Genomic DNA, 23462 nt, shown 5'->3' on the forward strand with positions numbered 1-23462 from the left:
TTTGAAAATGGCCATCAAATGATTGGGGAGAATGTAGACCCACCGTGCGATCAGCTGTAGATTGAACTAGGGGTCTGGGGGGCCCCGGATGTCTGTTGAGGCCCAGCTGGCCCTCGCCACTTCTGGGGGGACCGGAGCAATGTGCAAGAGGACTATTGTTGAGTTACAACTATCAAAAAAAGGTACAACTATCAAGAAAGGTCTGAAAGATGAATATCCAAGGTGAACATTGAATAACAAGGCAAAACCACAAGTTACAGGACTTTACTGCCATTGATATTATAGGCATGATCAAAGAGGGAGAGTGACATTAACCCCTTTACCAAAAGAGCACCTTCTATCTACAAAGATCTATTATTGTGCAGCACTTCCCTTCCTTCTTTTTCACACAATAAAATCTCTTGCATAGTTGTTAAGAGTCATTTCGGGGGCTGAGCTGGCTTACAATCTCTTTTCAGTCATCTCAAGTAGACCGATTATGATTTTTCAACGCCGATACCGATACCGATTATTGGAGGACAAAAAAAGCCGATACCGATTTATAAAAAATAAAATGTTTTATATATATATATATCATACACACACACATTTTTGTAATAATGACAATTGCAACAATACTGAATGAACAATGAACACTTTTATTTTAACTTAATATAATACATAAATACACACACACACAGCTCTAAAGAGACAATGATACTGAAGAGTCTGCTTAGGAGACAAATACTCTCAACTGTTTGAATAAAAATAGAGTTTAAGTTACCTGTGATGAATGTTGAAAACAAAAACTTTAATTTCTATATGCAGGAAATCCTATTTTAATAATGGGCATGGTAAGAATTGATGACCAAAGTGCGAGTCATAATTCCCATGACACCTAGCAAAATCTGAAAAGCGGTTCCTTCATTTATTCCATAGGATATTTTTAGATTCACTTAAAATAAGGTCTGTGTTTCATGTAGGCTCACACCACCGTGCCAATTTTATAACTGTATAGATATCCATAGGACATGGTAACTCTGATCAATATTGTCTAAATATAAGCGAAGATAAAAACAATTGTAGAGTGGATTTATGAAAATATGTTGACAAACGTTACCTTATCCTAGTGAGATTTACACGGGTATCAAAACGTCGAAGCGGTTTAAGCCTGCACGAAACACAGACCTTATTTGAAGTAGATCAAGACATTCTCTATGGAAGACATGAACGGTAAAATATGAAGGAACCCCTTTCAAGTTCAGCCGCAAGTTATTACAGGAATTATAACGCGTCGACTATTTCTCTCTAAACCATATACCTTTGACTAATCCGGAAACTATCACCTCGAAAACAAAACGTTTATTCCGTTCCGTATTTTATCTAACGGATGGCATCCATGAGTCTAAATATTCCTGTTACATTGCACAACCTTCAATGTTATGTCATAATTACTTAAAATTCGGGCAAATTAGTTCGCAAAGAGCCAGGCGGCCCAAACTGTTGCATATACCCTGACTCTGCGTGCAATGAACGCAAGAGAAATGACACAATTTCACCTGGTTAATATTGCCTGCTAACCTGGATTTCTTTTAGCTAAGTATGCAGGTTTAAAAATATATACTTGTGTATTGATTTTAAGAAAGGCATTGATGTTTATGGTTAAGTACACATTGGAGCAATGACAGTCATTGATTGATTGTTTTTTATAAGATAAGTTTAATGCTAGCTAGCAACTTACCTTAGCTTACTGCATTCGCTAACAGGCAGGCTCCTCGTGGAGTGCAATGTAATCAGTGTTAGAGCATTGGACTAGTTAACTGTAAGGTTGCAAGATTGGATCCCCCGAGCTGACAAGGTAAAAAATCTGTCGAGGCAGAACGTTCCTAGGCCGTCATTGAAAATAAGAATGTGTTCTTAACTGACTTGCCTAGTTAAATAAAGATTAAATAAAGGTGTAAAAAAATAAATATAATAATAATAATAAAAAATAATAATAATCGGCGCCCAAAAATACCGATTTCCGATTGTTATGAAAACTTGAAATCGGCCCCGATTAATCGGAATGGTCGACCTCTAATCTCAAGTAATAATTGAATTGGATATTGGAAAATGTATCAATAACAAGATAGAATGAGACAAAGATAATTCATTTACAACGAATAATTTCAAATTTGAAGTCCACTGCCTTGGCCAGTATGTCTTCCAGCTGTTTGAATCCAAAAGATGACGGTATCTTGATGGTTAACTCATGCCCCAGACATCTAATGATGGTCCCCTCCTCAAAAGCACAGTAGGGGAACCAACCCTTGGCACCAGATTCATCTAACAGGGAAGAGAGAGAGAGATCTTGACATGGGACACCTAGTCAGTTGCACATTCAACTGAAATGTGTCTTTCGCATTTAACCCAACCCCTCTGAATCAGAGAGGTGCGGAAAGCTGCCGTAATTGACATCCATGTCATCAGCACCCGGGGTGCAATTATTGGGGGTTAACTGCCTTGCCCAAGTGCAGAACAGCAGATTTTTCTATCTTGCTGGCTTCAGGATTCGAACCGGTGACCTTTCGGTTACTGGCCCAACACTCTTACCCACTAGGCTACCTATCGCCATACATACTGTATAAATCAAACATCAAATGTTACGTACTACATTACAGGTAACACTAAACAACAAATGTACATTTAGTCTGTAATCTATTGATTGTGCATACATTTCTCTGCTGTATGCTATTGTGAGAAAGGAAAACACTTTAAACATATCAAATTGAGAATTGAAGACATCTTTAACCTCCTGAATTTGATCTGCTCGGCTCCTCTGACCCTCCTGTGGTCCAGTTGTGTTCACACCTATGAACATTTAAAAGAACATGGTGCAGAATGACATGTAACATAACATACATTAGGACAAGTATAAGCGCCCACATTATTATTATAGGAAAACAAGCAACACAGCAACCACATTGTCTTGCCAACATCTTGTGAAACATGCATTACAATGACTGGCTTTTAATATGCTTTACAATAATACTTTACCTGTTCTCATGACAAACTGTTGCACTCCACTAGTGGCCAGATGCTGCACCTCTTTGTCTTCTCCATGTTTCTTCAAGATGAGGACAACAGCCTCCACCCCAGAACCTCGAAAATTTGACAACTTAATAGGAAATGTATTCAACTACATAAGGAGGAACCAAACATTACATTTATTTTATAAGAAATAGTAAATTGTACACTTTTTATACTGAAAACAAATGACTCATTTCTGTAACACATAATAATTCTGTCAAACTCATCTCTGAACCTTTATTTTACTATTCTCTTCTTTCATACTTCCTACCTTACCCGATGGGAGGGTCCAAAACTAACACTTTATTTAAGCCCACACTTATCAGGCACTAATCTGTAGCTGTAAGAGCAAGGTCACTGGTTCAATCCCTGGCTGCCAGGCAATGGCAGGAGGGTTGCTGAATACATAACAAGGGTCCAATAACTACCTATGAAACACTTATAAACTCAAAAGTAGTGCCTAAAAAGTGTGGGCTAAAATATAGTGTTAGGCTGCCATCCTAGCATCTGTTACTCTGACCTTGGCTTTCAATGACTTTATGTAGTCATCAACTCTTCTTGCCCTAACGCCTTCAGTCATCTGTCCTTTAACCCTTGACTCTCTGAACTCCTCAGACATCTTCTGGAATCTCCTCCTCTCCATCTCACTTAAACTCCCCCAACTGCCAATGAGGGTTGTCAGGTCACCTGAGATGACAATATTGTATACTGATGTCAACCATAAAAGAGGATATTGTCGTGGTGACAAGTGTCGTGAGCTATTGGCTTACTTGATCAATACAGGATCACATTCAGACTGCTCATGCTCACCTCCAAAGCGCCCACATACCTTACGGACCTCCTGCACCCCTACATACCGACCTGCTCACTGTACTCCTCTGACACTGGTCTCCTCAGCATCCGTTTCACCAGGCTCCACTCTATGGGAGACCGTGCTTTTAGCCGTGCAAGCCCCCCAAAATAGCACACAAGTAATATAAATTGGCAGACACTTTTAAGCGACTTAGAAGATGCCCAGAAGATTCCCATTATTTGCAAAGGTTGGTATGGCTCAAGAGGACAAGAGCAGTGAATGTTCCTTAGACCAGATTTCCAGTAATGGCAGCCTGGAAGTGGAATCGTAAGTATGGCAAAAGTATGATGTCCAGCCAGGAACATCTCTCGTTCTTCCTGGGCTTGTTTTCCTAAACCTATGCACTTTGTATGTATTGCTGTTTCTATTTGAGACTGAAAGGTAATAACTATATTGTGGTAATAGGATCATTGTATGAGCGCTGAAGATTGTGTGATATTATTGCTGAGCGCTCCAATGGTGATTATTGATTTGTGAATCTCAAATAGTGGCACTGAAAAATATTGGTGCTTCAGAAAATAAATCAGCTGTCTTATTTGCAATCTATATCAGGCATATCAGGTACAACTTTGTGATTTGTTGGCCAGTCAACTCATGTGTGATAATGCTGGGCTGAATAAAAACAAATCGTACTGTTTTCTGGGAAACTAATTAGGAAACATGATATCCCTTTGTACTTAGATAAGAACTGCTATGAAACTGCTATGTAATTACAGTATAGCGGTATTGGTTGTTAGATAACACTACAACTCCAGCCAACATGTTTCAGAACAATGTTGATACTGTATTTATTACTGTGTACTAGTTATATAGGTTTGAGGGCAGCTTGATTTACAGTGACTAGTTATACTGTCATTTCTACTGACATAGGCATCCATCTCACAGCTGCTGGATGATTATGGATTGATAAGTGATTTGTAGTGAACCGCATAGTTTTAAGTAATAGATTTCTGAATATATTTCACTTATGATTCAAACCATGGACCTCATTCCTGTAAATCACAGATTCATGTGCAAAAACCTTCCTCAACCATGAATGCTAATTGTCAGAAGTATCCATATACCTCCTACCCCTGGGCAAGATCATGTGACAAAGGTCACTTCCACTGCTATGCTGATGAACCCAGCTCTACCTCTCCACCAAACCCACCACTCCACTCCCTCATCAGCTGCCTTCATGACATCCAGAGCTGAATGAGCATGAACCTCCTCAAACTCAACAAGACAGAGGTCATGCTCATCAGCTCCAAATGCACTCCCTCCAAACAGCACAACCTCAGCATTATCATAGATGGTTTCCCAGTCCCTCTGTCAAGACAAGTCAAAAGCCTCGGTGTCAACCTGGACAGTTCCCTCTCATTCGAATCCCACATAAAAAACATCACCCGGACAGCATTCTTCTACCTACGGAATATCTCCAGGCTCCGCTCCTTACTGTCACACTCCAGCACCGAAACCCTGATCCATGCCTTCGTCCCTTCCAGACTTGACTACTGTAAGACTCTCCTCATCATATCCCCACAACTCATCAATTGACTCCAACTGGTCCAGAACTGTGCTGCCAGAATCCCCCCCTGCACCAGATCAACTGAACACATCACACCAATCCTCCTCAATCTACACTGGCTCCCTGTGCAATCCCCTATTAACTTTAAGACACTGCTCCTCACCTAGAAAGCCCTCCACAACTTGGCCCCCACCTACCTCTCTGACCTTCGCTCAGCCTATGCCCCCTCACACTCCCTACGCTCCTCCTCTGCTGGTCTCCTTATCACCCCCCATTCCACCTCTTCATCATGGGTGCCCGGGCTTTTAGCTGCTTGAAACACAGGCTCTGGAATGCACTCCCCCCATACATATGACATGCAGACAGTCATCTCATTCAAAAACCTGAAAACACACCTCTTCCAGGAAGCCTATCAGTTTGGTGGTCCTACCCCCCATTCTGTGTGTTCCCAGTATGCTTATGTATCTATCCTATGTCCCCCCCCCAACCCAAACCCGGGTCTGTATCCTATTCCCAACCCTACCCCCCTAAACAAAACCCTTACCCTAAACCGGGTTTGTATCCTCTTCCTCTTTTTATCTGTCCTGTTTTGTCTGGTTCTTTGATTTGTGATTGTTTCGATTTTTGCACTGTTGATTAATGCACTTGATTTTCTGTAGGCCTACTTTTAATGTAAGATGTCCTTCAGTGTCCTGAAAAGTGTCAGTCAAAAAATTACTGTATCAAAAAAATAAGGATGTCGTTAGCTAGTTAGTACTCTTACTTTAAAACCATTTAAAAAAATCATCCAGCAGGAAACAGTCTTATTTGAAATGAGGAAAGGATAATATTTTTCCTCACAAAAATAGTATTACTGTGGAAAGACGCATGTCATTATGGAATGGAGAGATGAAAGGGATAGAGCAATTCTCAACATTTCACATCAGAGTGTAGGATTAAATGTTTTGTTGTTGGAATACCCATTAATCTGAGAATACATACAGTACCTTTCCCCTTCAGCACCTCTGCGGAAAATAAATTGTAGGCAGACACACTGCGCTTATAACCAGCAGCTTTGCTGCGCCGGGTGTACAGAAGGTGTTAAGTGAACACCCATAGTAACCAATACAGTTCTGTCATTTGAAAGGAAAGCATTGTCATTAGATGTAACTCAACTAACAACATTCCAACATCACACTGTATAACTTCTGTGTTGATTACATGCCGTTAACAGTATTCTAACTAAACACAGTTGCCTGATTCGGCCTCATCTGCAGTGTTTTAGGTGGTGAATTTTTTTATCACAATATTCTAATAATACAGCGGGTTAGGAAGGCAAACACGTGGCCTGTGGTAATTTACAAATATTGGAGTACAATAAGCTTATATTTTGGGTTCTGATGGAGTACGACAGTTGAACTGAGCTCATGAGGCATTTAGTTGTCATTAATTTATACGTCCAAAAATGGATGTAGAAACTGCTGTTGATTTCTCCTTTAAAAGCCTAATAACAACTAACCAACTAATCTGATGAAATATTTCACCTGTTGAAGTTAAGTGTTTTACCTATTACTTTTGAGACAAACATTGAAGGGAATTGTTGAATTTAGTGATGGGAGAAGTCATCATTTTGTGGGAACAGACTAGAGTGGGAACATAACATAGAAATGACATGCTTACTTAGCTAGCTAGCTAGCTAACACCATGAAACTGAAAATCAGGGTCTAAACAGCTCACCAAATTATAATTCAAGCAGGTTTTTATAAGAATCATGCTAAAACGTAATACTACGAAAATAGACTATACTTGCCAATGCCATATTTAAGTTGTTAGAATAACTTTCCTTACCTGTAAATAGAACACGGTACACTGCCGATCAAAAGCTAAAAAATCTATTTTCTGCGAAACACAGGAATTTGAACTAAAAACGCATGCGAAATATTTTGGTTTTGGCTTCTATAGTGAACATGCGCACTCAGTCTAAAAAAACAAACCACAGTATGACGTGTGGTTCAGAATCGCCATTCGAAAGGAATGACGTACCACATATGCTGCGAGAGGAAGACCGCACATATGAATGGTTTGATTGGTAAAATTATTTCCACCTTTTAATGTGTTGATTGTAGTCTAATCGGGTGTTTGAGATTACTCCGACTGCAATGAAATCAACGTCGCCCCGGCTACCCAGCTCGTCCCTCACACTTGCTATTAGTTTCGCTTATTATCAAACAGATCAACTGGCAAGATCAGCTACAAGGCAAGTCATGTTTATTTGCTAAAACACCTCGCCAATTTTTATTTAGCTAAGTAATTAATATAAAAGTTACTGCAATTATTAAACATTAGGCTGTGTCTAGGGTTGTTGGTGGTATATCCTGGCCTGGGAAATGTCGATTCAATTAGACTATGGTTCAATGTTTATACATTTTTTTAGCGGGTGGACATCCTTCAAACATCCAACATTCATTTTTTTATTCGTGGAACTGATCCATAAATTAAACATTTGTAAAGGAGTAATGTTGAAGTTTGGCGTTGAAATATAAATAGATTGATTCCTAGATAAGAGGCTAAATTGGATCTAAACTGATATTGCTTTTACGATTAGTCCTAAAAGTGAAAGTGAAAGATTCTAGTTGGAAACAGTCACAAAGAAACAATCACTGGTTGTTATGCAAAAACTAACACTTTATTTCTATTTGTTTATTTTTCCTATAGAACCACAATGAACCACAGAGGTAATTTTGAACAGTACATCATTTAATGTAATAATTCAGTCATTTATACTACTAACATATACCATTGAAGTCAGAAGTTTTACATACACCTTAGTCAAATACATTTAAACTCAGTTTCACAATTCCTGACAATTAATCATAGTACAAATTCCCTGTCTTAGGTCAGTTAGGATCACCACTTTATTTTAAGAATGTGACATGTCAGAATAATAGTAGAGAGAATGATTTATTTCAGTTATTTATTTATTTCATCACATTCCCAGTGTGTCAGAAGTTTACATATACTAATTAAGTGTTTGGTAGCATTGCCTTTAAATTGTTTAACTTGGGTCAAACGTTTTGGGTAGCCTTCCACAAGCATCCCACAATGAGTTGGGTGAATTTTGGCCCATTCCTCCTGACAGAGCTGGTGTAACTGAGTCAGGTTTGTAGGCCTCCTTGCTCGCACACGCTTTTTCAGTTCTGCCCACAAATGTGCTATAGGAGTGAGGTCAGGGCTTTGTGATGGCCACTCCAATACCTTGACTTTGTTGTCCTTAAGCCATTTTGCCACAACTTTGGAAGTATGCTTGGGGTCATCGTCCATCTGGAAGACCCATTTGCAACCAAGCTTTAACTTCCTGACTGATGTCTTGAGATGTTGCTTCAATATATCCACATCATTTTCCATCCTCATGATGCCAGCTATTTTGTGAAGTGCACCAGTCCCCCTTGCAGCAAAACACGCCCACAACATGATGCTGCCACCCCCGTGCTTCACGGTTGGGGTGGTGTTCTTCGGCTTGCAAGCCTCCCCCTTTTTCCTCTAAACAACGATGGTCATTATGGCCAAACAGTTCTATTTTTGTTTCATCAGACCAGAGGCCATTTCTCCAAAAAGTACGATCTTTGTCCCCATGTGCAGTTGCAAACCGTAGTCTGGCTTTTTTATGCCGGTTTTGGAGCAGTGGCTTCTTCCTTGCTGAGTGGCCTTTCAGGTTGTGTCGATATAGGACTTGTTTTTACTGTGGATATAGATACTTTTGCACCTGTTTCCTCCAACATCTTTACAAGGTCCTTTGCTGTTGTTCTGGGATTGATTTGCACTTTTCACACCAAAGTACGTTCATCTCTAGGAGACAGAACGCGTCTCCTTCCTGAGCGGTATGACGGCTGCGTGGTCCATGGTGTTTATACTTGCGTACTATTGTTTGTACAGATGAACGTGGTACCTTCAGGCGTTTGGAAATTGCTCCTAAGGATGAACCCGACTTGTGGAGGTCTACAATCTTTTTTCTGAGGTCTTGGCTGATTTATTTTGATTTTCCCAGGATGTCAAGCAAAGAGGCACTGAGTTTGAAGGTATGCCTTGAAATACATCCACAGGTAAACCTCCAATAGGCTAATTGACATCATTTGAGTCAACCAGAAGCTTCTTAAGCCATAACATAATTTTCCAAGCTGTTTAAAGGCACAGTCAACTTAGTGTATGTAAACTTCTCACCCACTGGAATTATGATAGTGAATTATAAGTGAAATGATCTGTCTAAACAATTGTTGGAAAAATGACTTACGTCATGCACAAAGTAGATGTCCTAAACGACTTGCCAAAACTATAGTTTGTTAACAAGAAATGTGTGGAGTGGTTGAAAAATTTGTTTTAATGACTCCAACCCAAGTGTATGTAAACTTCCGACTTCAACTGTATGTGTAATAGTATTGTAGCGTCCCTGTGTAATGAAACAGGTAGAGAACCCTCAACCTTCTGGCCCGTGGCCCCGCGGAAATCAACAGTGCCACCAAAGCAAGCTCCAGTGGCAGATTCCATCTCACCTCTTATAAACAAGGCCCACTACAGTATGTAATATGTAGTATGTTGCCTAATGTTTGAGGGCAATGCCAAGATAGTCTAACTAGGAAACAGATGGCTGGAATGTTATCTAAAGATGTTTATTATAAAATCTGCACATCCCTTCTCATGCGGTACTGGACAAGAAAGAACAGTATAATAATAATACCAGTTCAATGGCCTGCTCACTCAAATACATAGGCTACTTTAATGTAATTAAAAACAACTATCAAGTGGGGTATTCAGGAAGCCAATCAAGAAAACAGAAACCATGTAACGTCTTTATCGTGATAGCCTAAAATAAGGCTTGGACACTTGGCAAGGTTATCTATGGGTGCTTCTCAACCTTTTTTTGCACCAGGGATCAGCCATGGTGTGCCTTATTTCAGGGACAGACAAGTTAGTGTCCTACCTCCATTGAGGACAGCTTACATAAAAAACAGCATTTGAGAACAGACTAAATTGGTGTCAACTAACCATCTGAGGGACCGGCCAGCAACATTCCACGGACCGGAGGTTAAGAAACACTGCTCTATGTCAATGTCATAGAGCATGTCAGGGTCACCCATCCCCTCTTAAGTTTACTGCACTGTATGTCTATAATGCCAGGAAAGAAGTTCATCACTTTTGTGGTTGGGAATACTGGGACGTTTCATGACGATTTTACAAGGTGTCTCACCCAAAGAGGCTTAACTAAAGGGATGTCACCACAGAAAAGTGATGTCATACTGGCTTTCTGCCCCATCGTCTCTCGTACTGGGACTGATATTGAAGCTGTGTCCTCGCAATGAAGAAGCAATTAGAAAGATTCTGGACAGGCCAGATATACAGCCAAAGGTAGTTTCTTATTGTTGTCAGCAAACAACTTATTATTAAATACAATACACATTCAAAAGCAGAGATTTGACACCAAAAACTTTTTTTTATTAAATGTGCTATTGTCTTTAATAATAGTAATAATTTAAAACAAGTATTTTAATAAATTATTCATTGTTTTGGATGAATGAGTAACAACATCTCCTTTCTAGAAAAATAGGACTTCTGCTCCAGAGATGACCAACCAGCCCCGCCCAGCTGCAGCACAAACACCTGCAGGTATCTAAAGGAATTAATAGGGACACTTTATTTAGGCTATGCATTGTCATCCAATCCCTGCTAAATCCTGCGTTTCCTTGTCCTTCAGTGCTCACTCACTGCTGGTTTTTGCTATATAATACTTGTGGGTTGATCAGAGTGAGCACTAAAGATCTGACAATCCTCTCTAGTTTGCCTCAGACATTTCCTGTATCTCTATAGGGTCGACGATGGACAAATTCTTCACTGTTGTGACTGGGAATACTCTGGGGTCTCATAAGGAATTAATTCATCGTCTCGCTGCCAAAAGACACTTAACTGAAGTGATGTCACTAGAGGAGAGTGATGTCATCCTGGCTTTCTGTCCCATCGTCTCTCGTGCTGGGACTGATGTTGAAGCAGCACTGCAGCAGATTCCAGGTAACCAATATCCATGAAGAACATTGTCAAAACGTTAATGATTCATTAATCAGGTATGTTTACGTGATTATTGTTACAGTTATCCCATCTCTCTTGACAGCTGGTAAACCTGTCATCCTGGTAGTGCTGCATCACATCTTCGATCCAGACTACACTGTACCTGACAGTAGCAGACTAGTGACCAGAGGTGATGTAATACTCACAGTGGACTGTCTCTTCCATGAGAGCAAAGGACTACCAAAGTGTCCTCGCAATGAAGAAGCAATTAGAAAGATTCAAGAGAGGCTAAACAAATGGCCAAAGGTAGTTTACTCTTAGTTTAATTATCATGTTTGGTCATAAATTACATACATGTCTACAGTTGAAGTTAGTCCGTTTTGTTGACACAGAATGAAACCACTTACAGAAGCCTCGTTATGTTTAACACTCATGCATGGCTATTTGTTTTTATTCAAAATGCATTCACAGGTGAATTATGTCAAAAATGACATATGTATTTATATTTTACAACTTTACTTTTACTTCTCATCAATCTGAGATGACCAACAATTCTACAATATCTACAGTGATAATTGGCATCTAAAGACTGGGCTTCCATATGAACTCTGGTCCTGGACTAAAAACCACTTTCAATAGATTCTCTAATGAGCATGCTTTTTAGTCCAGAAGGCTTAATCTGGATGTGGGAAAACAGCCCTAAGGGTTTTTAATCACTTTCATAGGTAAATGATACCATGGAAATGGCTGAGCCAAGGACCTTTGGGATGGTACAGATGTAGGATCTTAATTTGAGCCAGTTTGCTACAGCAGGAAAATAATCCTGCAGCAACAGGAAATGTGAATTATTATTTGGATTATAATTAATGGACATTTTTGTAGGGGTTTGTAGCGATCGTCTTCGGGAGAAAGAGAGGAGGACCAAAGCGCAGCGTGGTAAGGGTTCATGTCTTTAATATAAATCCAAAAAACTGAACACAGGAACAAAAACAATAAACGATGTGAACAAACGAAACAGTTCCGTGTGGCGACAAACACTGACACGGAGGACAAACACCCACAAACCAAAAGACAAAACAGGCTACCTAAATATGGTTCCCAATCAGAGACAATGACTAACACCTGCCTCTGATTGAGAACCATATCAGGCCAAACACAGAAACAGACAAACTAGACATACAACATAGAATGTCCACTCAGATCAGACCCTGACCAAACAAAACATATAAACATATAAAGCAAACTATGGTCAGGGCGTGACAGGGTTGATGTTTTTCGTAAGGGAAAGTCTGAAAGCCTTTTTAAACCTAAAATACACTACAAGTTCTCCTAGAACATGGTGATCCAATTAAGATCCTACATGTATGTGTATTCTCATTTTATATGGTTTACTTTAAATATACATAAATAATTGACTTCTTATGGGCTTTGCAAAAAGAGACGGTGTAATCAACTAATATATATTTTTAGGTAGGAGACTGAAGGCATACATGAGTGACATGACAGAATAGTCATGTACTATTAGTGTTTGTCAATAAATGCTTTCAAAATAAGGTTGACCTATATACTCTCTTCTAAGGTGAGAAAAGAAACCAAGGGGAAGGCTGGTTGCTGCTGCATTTCCTGATGAAAGGTCCAAGAAACGAGGCAGTGTACACTCACACCTGAAGATGAAAAGATGACGAGACCAACCTGTCTTTAGAAGTGTGTGGTCCATGGTGTTTATACTTGCGTACTATTGTTTGTACAGATGAACGTGGTACCTTCAGGCGTTTGGAAATTGCTCCTAAGGATGAACCCGACTTGTGGAGGTCTACAATCTTTTTTCTGAGGTCTTGGCTGATTTATTTTGATTTTCCCAGGATGTCAAGCAAAGAGGCACTGAGTTTGAAGGTATGCCTTGAAATACATCCACAGGTAAACCTCCAATAGGCTAATTGACATCATTTGAGTCAACCAGAAGCTTCTTAAGCCATAACATAATTTTCCAAGCTGTTTAAAGGCACAGTCAACTTAGTGTATGTAAACTTCTCACCCACTGGAATTATGATAGTGAATTATAAGTGAAATGATCTGTCTAAACAATTGTTGGAAAAATGACTTACGTCATGCACAAAGTAGATGTCCTAAACGACTTGCCAAAACTATAGTTTGTTAACAAGAAATGTGTGGAGTGGTTGAAAAATTTGTTTTAATGACTCCAACCCAAGTGTATGTAAACTTCCGACTTCAACTGTATGTGTAATAGTATTGTAGCGTCCCTGTGTAATGAAACAGGTAGAGAACCCTCAACCTTCTGGCCCGTGGCCCCGCGGAAATCAACAGTGCCACCAAAGCAAGCTCCAGTGGCAGATTCCATCTCACCTCTTATAAACAAGGCCCACTACAGTATGTAATATGTAGTATGTTGCCTAATGTTTGAGGGCAATGCCAAGATAGTCTAACTAGGAAACAGATGGCTGGAATGTTATCTAAAGATGTTTATTATAAAATCTGCACATCCCTTCTCATGCGGTACTGGACAAGAAAGAACAGTATAATAATAATACCAGTTCAATGGCCTGCTCACTCAAATACATAGGCTACTTTAATGTAATTAAAAACAACTATCAAGTGGGGTATTCAGGAAGCCAATCAAGAAAACAGAAACCATGTAACGTCTTTATCGTGATAGCCTAAAATAAGGCTTGGACACTTGGCAAGGTTATCTATGGGTGCTTCTCAACCTTTTTTTGCACCAGGGATCAGCCATGGTGTGCCTTATTTCAGGGACAGACAAGTTAGTGTCCTACCTCCATTGAGGACAGCTTACATAAAAAACAGCATTTGAGAACAGACTAAATTGGTGTCAACTAACCATCTGAGGGACCGGCCAGCAACATTCCACGGACCGGAGGTTAAGAAACACTGCTCTATGTCAATGTCATAGAGCATGTCAGGGTCACCCATCCCCTCTTAAGTTTACTGCACTGTATGTCTATAATGCCAGGAAAGAAGTTCATCACTTTTGTGGTTGGGAATACTGGGACGTTTCATGACGATTTTACAAGGTGTCTCACCCAAAGAGGCTTAACTAAAGGGATGTCACCACAGAAAAGTGATGTCATACTGGCTTTCTGCCCCATCGTCTCTCGTACTGGGACTGATATTGAAGCTGTGTCCTCGCAATGAAGAAGCAATTAGAAAGATTCTGGACAGGCCAGATATACAGCCAAAGGTAGTTTCTTATTGTTGTCAGCAAACAACTTATTATTAAATACAATACACATTCAAAAGCAGAGATTTGACACCAAAAACTTTTTTTTATTAAATGTGCTATTGTCTTTAATAATAGTAATAATTTAAAACAAGTATTTTAATAAATTATTCATTGTTTTGGATGAATGAGTAACAACATCTCCTTTCTAGAAAAATAGGACTTCTGCTCCAGAGATGACCAACCAGCCCCGCCCAGCTGCAGCACAAACACCTGCAGGTATCTAAAGGAATTAATAGGGACACTTTATTTAGGCTATGCATTGTCATCCAATCCCTGCTAAATCCTGCGTTTCCTTGTCCTTCAGTGCTCACTCACTGCTGGTTTTTGCTATATAATACTTGTGGGTTGATCAGAGTGAGCACTAAAGATCTGACAATCCTCTCTAGTTTGCCTCAGACATTTCCTGTATCTCTATAGGGTCGACGATGGACAAATTCTTCACTGTTGTGACTGGGAATACTCTGGGGTCTCATAAGGAATTAATTCATCGTCTCGCTGCCAAAAGACACTTAACTGAAGTGATGTCACTAGAGGAGAGTGATGTCATCCTGGCTTTCTGTCCCATCGTCTCTCGTGCTGGGACTGATGTTGAAGCAGCACTGCAGCAGATTCCAGGTAACCAATATCCATGAAGAACATTGTCAAAACGTTAATGATTCATTAATCAGGTATGTTTACGTGATTATTGTTACAGTTATCCCATCTCTCTTGACAGCTGGTAAACCTGTCATCCTGGTAGTGCTGCATCACATCTTCGATCCAGACTACACTGTACCTGACAGTAGCAGACTAGTGACCAGAGGTGATGTAATACTCACAGTGGACTGTCTCTTCCATGAGAGCAAAGGACTACCAAAGTGTCCTCGCAATGAAGAAGCAATTAGAAAGATTCAAGAGAGGCTAAACAAATGGCCAAAGGTAGTTTACTCTTAGTTTAATTATCATGTTTGGTCATAAATTACATACATGTCTACAGTTGAAGTTAGTCCGTTTTGTTGACACAGAATGAAACCACTTACAGAAGCCTCGTTATGTTTAACACTCATACATGGCTATTTGTTTTTATTCAAAATGCATTCACAGGTGAATTATGTCAAAAATGACATATGTATTTATATTTTACAACTTTACTTTTACTTCTCATCAATCTGAGATGACCAACAATTCTACAATATCTACAGTGATAATTGGCATCTAAAGACTGGGCTTCCATATGAACTCTGGTCCTGGACTAAAAACCACAAACGAAACAGTTCCGTGTGGCGACAAACACTGACACGGAGGACAAACACCCACAAACCAAAAGACAAAACAGGCTACCTAAATATGGTTCCCAATCAGAGACAATGACTAACACCTGCCTCTGATTGAGAACCATATCAGGCCAAACACAGAAACAGACAAACTAGACATACAACATAGAATGTCCACTCAGATCAGACCCTGACCAAACAAAACATATAAACATATAAAGCAAACTATGGTCAGGGCGTGACAGGGTTGATGTTTTTCGTAAGGGAAAGTCTGAAAGCCTTTTTAAACCTAAAATACACTACAAGTTCTCCTAGAACATGGTGATCCAATTAAGATCCTACATGTATGTGTATTCTCATTTTATATGGTTTACTTTAAATATACATAAATAATTGACTTCTTATGGGCTTTGCAAAAAGAGACGGTGTAATCAACTAATATATATTTTTAGGTAGGAGACTGAAGGCATACATGAGTGACATGACAGAATAGTCATGTACTATTAGTGTTTGTCAATAAATGCTTTCAAAATAAGGTTGACCTATATACTCTCTTCTAAGGTGAGAAAAGAAACCAAGGGGAAGGCTGGTTGCTGCTGCATTTCCTGATGAAAGGTCCAAGAAACGAGGCAGTGTACACTCACACCTGAAGATGAAAAGATGACGAGACCAACCTGTCTTTAGAAGTGTGTGAGACAGTGTGATCAGCAGTAATACATAAACACCACTGTAATCATTGTATGATTCAATCATTCACACATTGGCTTTTTGGAAGGGATTCTGAATGAATAAAATCAATGGTAGGAAGTACATTATCCAGTAATTTCTTGTTTGAATGCAAATTACTTTGTCTATGAACATATTAATCTCAAATAGCAGAAATTACCACAGTGATCTTTTTCGAAGTAGTTTACTCACCGAAGAAGCACTTATTGAACACATAATTTAGTAAATGAGAGATGTACTGCGTCCTGGAGGTGACATTGACCGAGATGTTTTTTTTAAACAAGCTCACGAATTATAAACCATGCTCACAAATTACTAAAACGTGTGCATGAATTGATATAAAACATATCTGGGGAAGGGTACCAAAGAATTTCTGCAGCATTGAAGGCCCCTAAGAAGACAGTGGCCTCCATAATTCTTAAATTAAATGAAGAAGTTAATAACCACCAAGGCTCTTCCTAGAGCTGGCCGCTCGGCCAAACTGAGCAATCGGTGGGGAAGGCCTTGGTCAGGGAGGTGACCAAGAACCTGACGGTCACTCTGACAGAGCTCTAAAGTTCCTCTGTGGAGATGGAAGAAACTTCCAGAAGGACAACCATATCTGCAGCACTCCACCAACCAGGTGTAACAGTGGTAAGGTGTTGGGACTGCTGTTAGGGCAGCTTTATGTAGGCTCGAACAGTTTGTGGGCACCGTTTTTTACGTTTATAGTCCAATGAATGTGTTGTTTAGTGTTGTGTAGTGGCTTTGCTGGCATGCATCTAAAACATATTTTTTGAGTTTGCCCCACCAAGATTTAAATGCTAAAATAGCCACTGTTGAGTTGTCTAGTGCTATTCAACTGGTCATTTTCCATGGCTGTCTTGTGTTCCTCTTCTCATGGCGCACAAAGGAGTTATTCGGTGCTGGCTCCTTATCTCTTCGGGCACCAGAGGCCTAGATCAAGGTTGAAATCTTCTTGCAGCTAAATAGGCTTTTAGGAACTCATCAGTCCCCTCTCTTAGACATATAGTCTGTGAGAACTGGTGTACAATGCTTTAAGGAAGTGGAGCCAAGTATCCATTATCTGATCCAAGATGGCGTAGCAGTGTAGACGTGTTTCTTTAGTCCTCTCGTGTACGTTCGTATTTTTTCGTATTTCTTGTATATATTTTAAAAAAAATTTCTATCTCTTTTCGATTTTTAATTCGATTATACCTTCCGGTAACCTACCTCACCCAATGTGATACGGAATCGCTATTATTTTTTAACTTTGGAACACTTTCAAGAACCCCCAGTAGCTAACCAGCTAATCAGCTACAAGCTAATTTAGCCATTTTTTGCCGCTGCTAGCAGCTTTTACCTTCTGCACAGACACCAGCCCTGTTATTAGCCTGGATATTACTCACCAATTTACCAGCATCGGACTCTCTCTCGACAACAACGCCGGATTCCTGCCGTAATCCCTGAGCCACTACTTCTGATCCTCACAGCTAGCTTGCAGCTAGCGCAGCTAGCGCCACTGCCACGAAGCTAGCACCAGTTAGCAAACACAATTCTACAATTCACAACCTCTCTTTCGCCATCGCCATCCGGCTTGGATTCTCTGTCGACACGACCACGTCTGGTCTGCAGACGAATACCCCATCCGCTGTGCCCTCAACCGGCCTCCGTCTGAGCAGACCCCCTCCGTCTGAGCAGACCACCCCCCGGGCTACTAACTTTAAACGCCGCGTGCTAGCTTAGTGGAGGCCTCCCTGCTCCATCTACGGCTGCCCCCTGGACACTATGATCACTTGGCTACATAGCTGATGCCTGCTTGACTGTCCATTAATTCACGGTACTCCATTCTGTTTATTTGTGTTTTATCTGTCGGCTCTGTGCTTTAACTCAGGATCTGTGTGTAGTTAATCCGACCCTCTCTGCCTAGTCGTCGCCATTTTTACCTGTTGTTGCTGTGTTAGTGGACTAGCTGCTGTTATCTTACCTGTTGTTTTAGCTAGCTCTCCCAATCAAGACCTGCAATCACTTTATGCCTTATTGTATGTCTCTCTCAAATATCAATATGCCTTGCATACTGTTGTTCAGGCTAGTTATCATTATCATTGTTTTGGTTTGCAATGGACCCCGTAGTTCCACTCTCCGTACCTCTGATACCTCCTTTGTCCCACCCCCCACACATGCGGTGACCTCACCCATTGAGACCAGCATGTCCAGAGATACAACCTCTCTTATCATCACCCAGTGCCTGGGCTTGCCTCCGCTGTACCCGTGCCCCACCATACCCCTGTCTGCACATTATGCCCAGAATCTATTCTACCACGCCCATAAATCTGCTCCTTTTATTCTTTGTCCCCAACGCTCTAGGCGACCAGTTTTGATAGCCTTTAGCCGCACCCTCATCCTACTACTCCTCTGTTCCTCGGGTGATGTGGAGGTAAACCCAGGCCCTGCATGTCCCCAGTCACCCTCATTTGTTGACTTCTGTGATCGAAAAAGCCTTGGCCTCATGCATGTCAACATCAGAAGCCTCCTCCCTAAGTTTGCCTTACTCACCGCTTTAGCACACTCTGCCAACCCTGATGTCCTTGCCGTGTCCGAATCCTGGCTTAGGAAGGCCACCAAAAATTCTGGGATTTCCATACCCAACTATAACACTTTCCGTCAAGATAGAACTGCCAAAGGGGGAGGAGTTGCAATCTACTGCAGAGATAGCCTGCAAAGTTCTGTCATACTTTCCAGGTCTATGCCCAAACAGTTCGAACTTCTAATTTTTAAAATTAATCTCTCCAGAAATAAGTCTCTCACTGTTGCCGCCTGCTACCGACCCCCCTCAGCTCCCAGCTGTGCCCTGGACACCATCTGTGAATTGATCGCTCCCCATCTAGCTTCAGAGTTTGTTCTGTTAGGTGACCTAAACTGGGATATGCTTAACACCCCGGCAGTCCTACAATCCAAGCTTGATGCCCTCAATCTCACACAAATCATCAAGGAACCCACCAGGTACAACCCTAAATCCGTAAACATGGGCACCCTAATAGACATTATCCTGACCAACCTGCCCTCCAAATACACCTCTGCTGTCTTCAATCAAGATCTCAGCGATCACTGCCTCATTGCCTGTATCCGCCACGGGTCCGCGGTCAAACGACCACCCCTCATCACTGTCAAACGCTCCCTAAAACACTTCTGCGAGCAGGCCTTTCTAATCGACCTGGCCCGGGTACCCTGGAAGGATATTGACCTCATCCCGTCAGTTGAGGATGCCTGGTCATTCTTTAAAAGTTACTTCCTCACCATATTAGACAAGCATGCTCCGTTCAAAAAATGCAGAACCAAGAACAGATATAGCCCTTGGTTCACTCCAGACCTGACTGCCCTCGACCAGCACAAAAACATCCTGTGGCGAACTGCAATAGCATCGAAGAGCCCCCGCGATATGCAACTGTTCAGGGAAGTCAGGAACCAATACACGCAGTCAGTCAGGAAAGCAAAGGCCAGCTTTTTCAAGCAGAAATTTGCATCCTGTAGCTCTAACTCCAAAAAGTTCTGGGATACTGTAAAGTCCATGGAAAACAAGAGCACCTCCTCCCAGCTGCCCACTGCACTGAGGCTAGGTAACACGGTCACCACTGATAAGTCCGTGATAATCGAAAACTTCAACAAACATTTCTCAATGGCTGGCCATGCCTTCCTCCTGGCGACTCCAACCTTGGCCAACAGCCCCGCCCCCCCCCCGCTGCTACTCGCCCAAGCCTCCCCAGCTTCTCCTTTACCCATATCCAGATAGCAGATGTTCTGAAAGAGCTGGAAAACCTGGACCCATACAAATCAGCTGGGCTTGACAATCTGGACCCCCTATTTCTGAAACTGTCCGCCGCCATTGTCGCACCCCCTATTACCAGCCTGTTCAACCTCTCCTTCGTATCATCTGAGATCCCCAAGGATTGGAAAGCTGCCGCGGTCATCCCCCTCTTCAAAGGGGGAGACACCCTGGACCCAAACTGTTACAGACCTATATCCATCCTGCCCTGCCTATCTAAGGTCTTCGAAAGCCAAGTCAACAAACAGATCACTGACCATCTCGAATCCCACCGTACCTTCTCCGCTGTGCAATCCGGTTTCCGAGCCGGTCACGGGTGCACCTCAGCCACGCTCAAGGTACTAAACGATATCATAACCGCCATCGATAAAAGACATTACTGTGCAGCCGTCTTCATCGACCTGGCCAAGGCTTTCGACTCTGTCAATCACCATATTCTTATCGGCAGACTCAGTAGCCTCGGTTTTTCTAATGACTGCCTTGCCTGGTTCACCAACTACTTTGCAGACAGAGTTCAGTGTGTCAAATCGGAGGGCATGTTGTCCGGTCCTCTGGCAGTCTCTATGGGGGTACCACAGGGTTCAATTCTCGGGCCGACTCTTTTCTCTGTATACATCAATGATGTTGCTCTTGCTGCGGGCGATTCCCTGATCCACCTCTACGCAGACGACACCATTCTATATACTTCCGGCCCTTCCTTGGACACTGTGCTATCTAACCTCCAAACGAGCTTCAATGCCATACAACACTCCTTCCGTGGCCTCCAACTGCTCTTAAACGCTAGTAAAACCAAATGCATGCTTTTCAACCGTTCGCTGCCTGCACCCGCACGCCCGACTAGCATCACCACCCTGGACGGTTCCGACCTAGAATATGTGGACATCTATAAGTACCTAGGTGTCTGGCTAGACTGCAAACTCTCCTTCCAGACTCATATCAAACATCTCCAATCCAAAATCAAATCAAGAATCGGCTTTCTATTCCGCAACAAAGCCTCCTTCACTCACGCCGCCAAACTTACCCTAGTAAAACTGACTATCCTACCGATCCTCGACTTCGGCGATGTCATCTACAAAATAGCTTCCAATACTCTACTCAGCAAACTGGATGCAGTTTATCACAGTGCCATTCGTTTTGTTACTAAAGCACCTTATACGACCCACCACTGCGACCTGTACGCCCTAGTCGGCTGGCCCTCGCTACATGTTCGTCGTCAGACCCACTGGCTCCAGGTCATCTACAAGGCTATGCTAGGTAAAGTGCCGCCTTATCTCAGTTCACTGGTCACGATGGCTACACCCACCCGCAGCACGCGCTCCAGCAGGTGTATCTCACTGATCATCCCTAAAGCCAAAACCTCATTTGGACGCCTTTCCTTCCAGTTCTCTGCTGCCTGCGACTGGAACGAATTGCAAAAATCTCTGAAGTTGGAGACTTTTATCTCCCTCAACAACTTTAAAAATCTGCTATCCGAGCAGCTAACCGATCGCTGCAGCTGTACATAGTCCATCTGTAAACTACCCACCCAATTTACCTACCTCACCCCCCATACTGCTTTTATTTATTTACTTTTCTGCTCTTTTGCACACCAGTATCTCTTCTTGCACATGATCATCTGATGATTTATCACTCCAGTGTTAATCTGCTAAATTGTAATTATTCGATTTATTGCCTACCTCATGCCTTTTGCACACATTGTATATAGATTCTCTTTTTTTTCTACCATGTTATTGACTTGTTTATTGTTTACTCCATGTGTAACTCTGTGTTGTCTGTTCACACTGCTATGCTTTATCTTGGCCAGGTCGCAGTTGCAAATGAGAACTTGTTCTCAACTAGCCTACCTGGTTAAATAAAGGTGAAATAAAATAAAAATAAATCTCTCATGTAAGCTTGCCACCCACTTAGGAGAAGCAAGCAGCTCTTTGTGTAAGAAGAAGTATATAATGACTGCGTGACTCTAACTTTGAGTTTCCTCGCCGATTTATCCTGAGTGTAATCTCCCTTGCAATTGCTTGAATAAACTCTTAACTGGATAATGAGCTCTGCCTGGTCCTTGAAACAAGATTTCCTCAACAATGTTTACTATGTTACGTCTAGTCTATGAGACCAGGCTGATTCATTTGCTCTACTAAGTTGAGTGTGGCAGTGGTGGCACCTTTCCATCCTTCCCTGCTCCTTCAGTAATCAAGATATAGGCCTAGTCCTACAAGCTAGCTACCTTGCTTTGTTTTGTGGTTGTGTCCATTGTGTGGCTCTCACTAACTCTGTTGTATCAAATAAAATAAAAATGTTATTGGTCACATACACACATTTAGCAGATGCTATTGTGGGTGTAGCGAAATGCTTGTGTTCCTAGCTTCAACAGTGCAGTAGTATCTAACAATACAGAAAAATCTAAAAGTAAAAGAAAATATAAGAAATATATAAATATTAGATTGAGTAATGTTGGAGAGGCATTGACTAAAATTCAGTAGAATAGAATACAGTATGTACATATGAGATGAGTAAAGCAGTATGTAAACATTATCTGAACATTATTAAGGTGACTAGTGTTCCATTATTAAAGTGGTCAGTGATTCCAAGTCTATGTATATGGGGCAGGGTTGCGTAAACTGCTCCATCACTAGCCAATGCGGGTTAGTGATGGCTATTTAACAGTCAGATGGCCTTGAGATAGAAGCTGTTTTTCAGTCTCTCGGTCCCAGCTTTGATGCACCTGTACTGACCTCGCCTTCTGGATGATAGTGTTTCCCAACTCCAGTTCTCAAGTATCCCCAACAGCACACATTTTTGGTGAAGCCCCGGACAAACTCACTTGATTCAACTCATTGAGGGCTTGATGATCAGTTGACCAGTTGAGTCAGGTGTGCTTGTTCGGGGCAACAAGAATGTGTGCTGTTGGGGGTACTGGAGGACTGGAGTTGGGAATCAATGCTCTAACATAAGAGGTTAGTCAAATAAATCAGTGATGTGACTGA

General features: G+C 41.5%; 1 protein-coding gene and 1 long non-coding RNA gene across 6 annotated transcripts; one reads left to right on the top strand and one right to left on the bottom strand.

Annotated features, from left to right (window-relative positions):
- Positions 1–618: 618 nt before the first annotated feature.
- Positions 619–7842, bottom strand: LOC139582900 (uncharacterized). 2 transcript variants are annotated; one of them, XR_011676444.1, is made up of 4 exons: positions 7236–7842; positions 3016–3968; positions 2771–2829; positions 619–2304 (listed from the first exon to the last, which is right to left on the bottom strand). It is a non-coding gene; the product is annotated as an uncharacterized lncRNA (long non-coding RNA). The 2 variants fall into 2 exon arrangements; XR_011676443.1 differs by lacking the exon at positions 7236–7842 and having other exon boundaries at positions 3016–5864.
- Positions 7843–8161: 319 nt separating this feature from the next.
- On the top strand, positions 8162–16760 carry LOC139582899 (uncharacterized). Of its 4 annotated transcripts, XM_071413338.1 has the most exons (11): positions 8179–9958; positions 10979–11045; positions 11247–11444; positions 11545–11747; positions 12324–12377; positions 13021–13074; positions 13192–13334; positions 14850–14916; positions 15118–15315; positions 15416–15618; positions 16515–16760. In XM_071413338.1, exons 4-11 carry the CDS (start codon positions 11738–11740, stop codon positions 16560–16562), a joined length of 777 nt encoding a protein of 258 aa, XP_071269439.1. In that variant the 5' UTR covers positions 8179–9958; positions 10979–11045; positions 11247–11444; positions 11545–11737; the 3' UTR covers positions 16563–16760. The 4 variants fall into 4 exon arrangements, 2 of the variants coding, with proteins under 2 accessions (XP_071269439.1, XP_071269440.1); XR_011676442.1 differs by having other exon boundaries at positions 8162–9487; positions 11524–11747; positions 13021–14916; XR_011676441.1 differs by having other exon boundaries at positions 8183–10787; positions 13021–14916.
- Positions 16761–23462: the final 6702 nt, after the last annotated feature.

This window comes from Salvelinus alpinus, chromosome 8, assembly GCF_045679555.1.
Source record: "Salvelinus alpinus chromosome 8, SLU_Salpinus.1, whole genome shotgun sequence".
NCBI lineage: Eukaryota > Metazoa > Chordata > Actinopteri > Salmoniformes > Salmonidae > Salvelinus > Salvelinus alpinus.

Excerpts from the sequence above, each read along its gene's own strand:
- LOC139582899 (XM_071413338.1), top strand. Across the intron at positions 13,075-13,191 it reads GCTGCATTTCCTGATGAAAG|ATGAACGTGGTACCTTCAGG; the intron begins GTCCAAGAAACG and ends TTGTTTGTACAG. Across the intron at positions 13,335-14,849 it reads AAGAGGCACTGAGTTTGAAG|AAAAATAGGACTTCTGCTCC; the intron begins GTATGCCTTGAA and ends TCTCCTTTCTAG.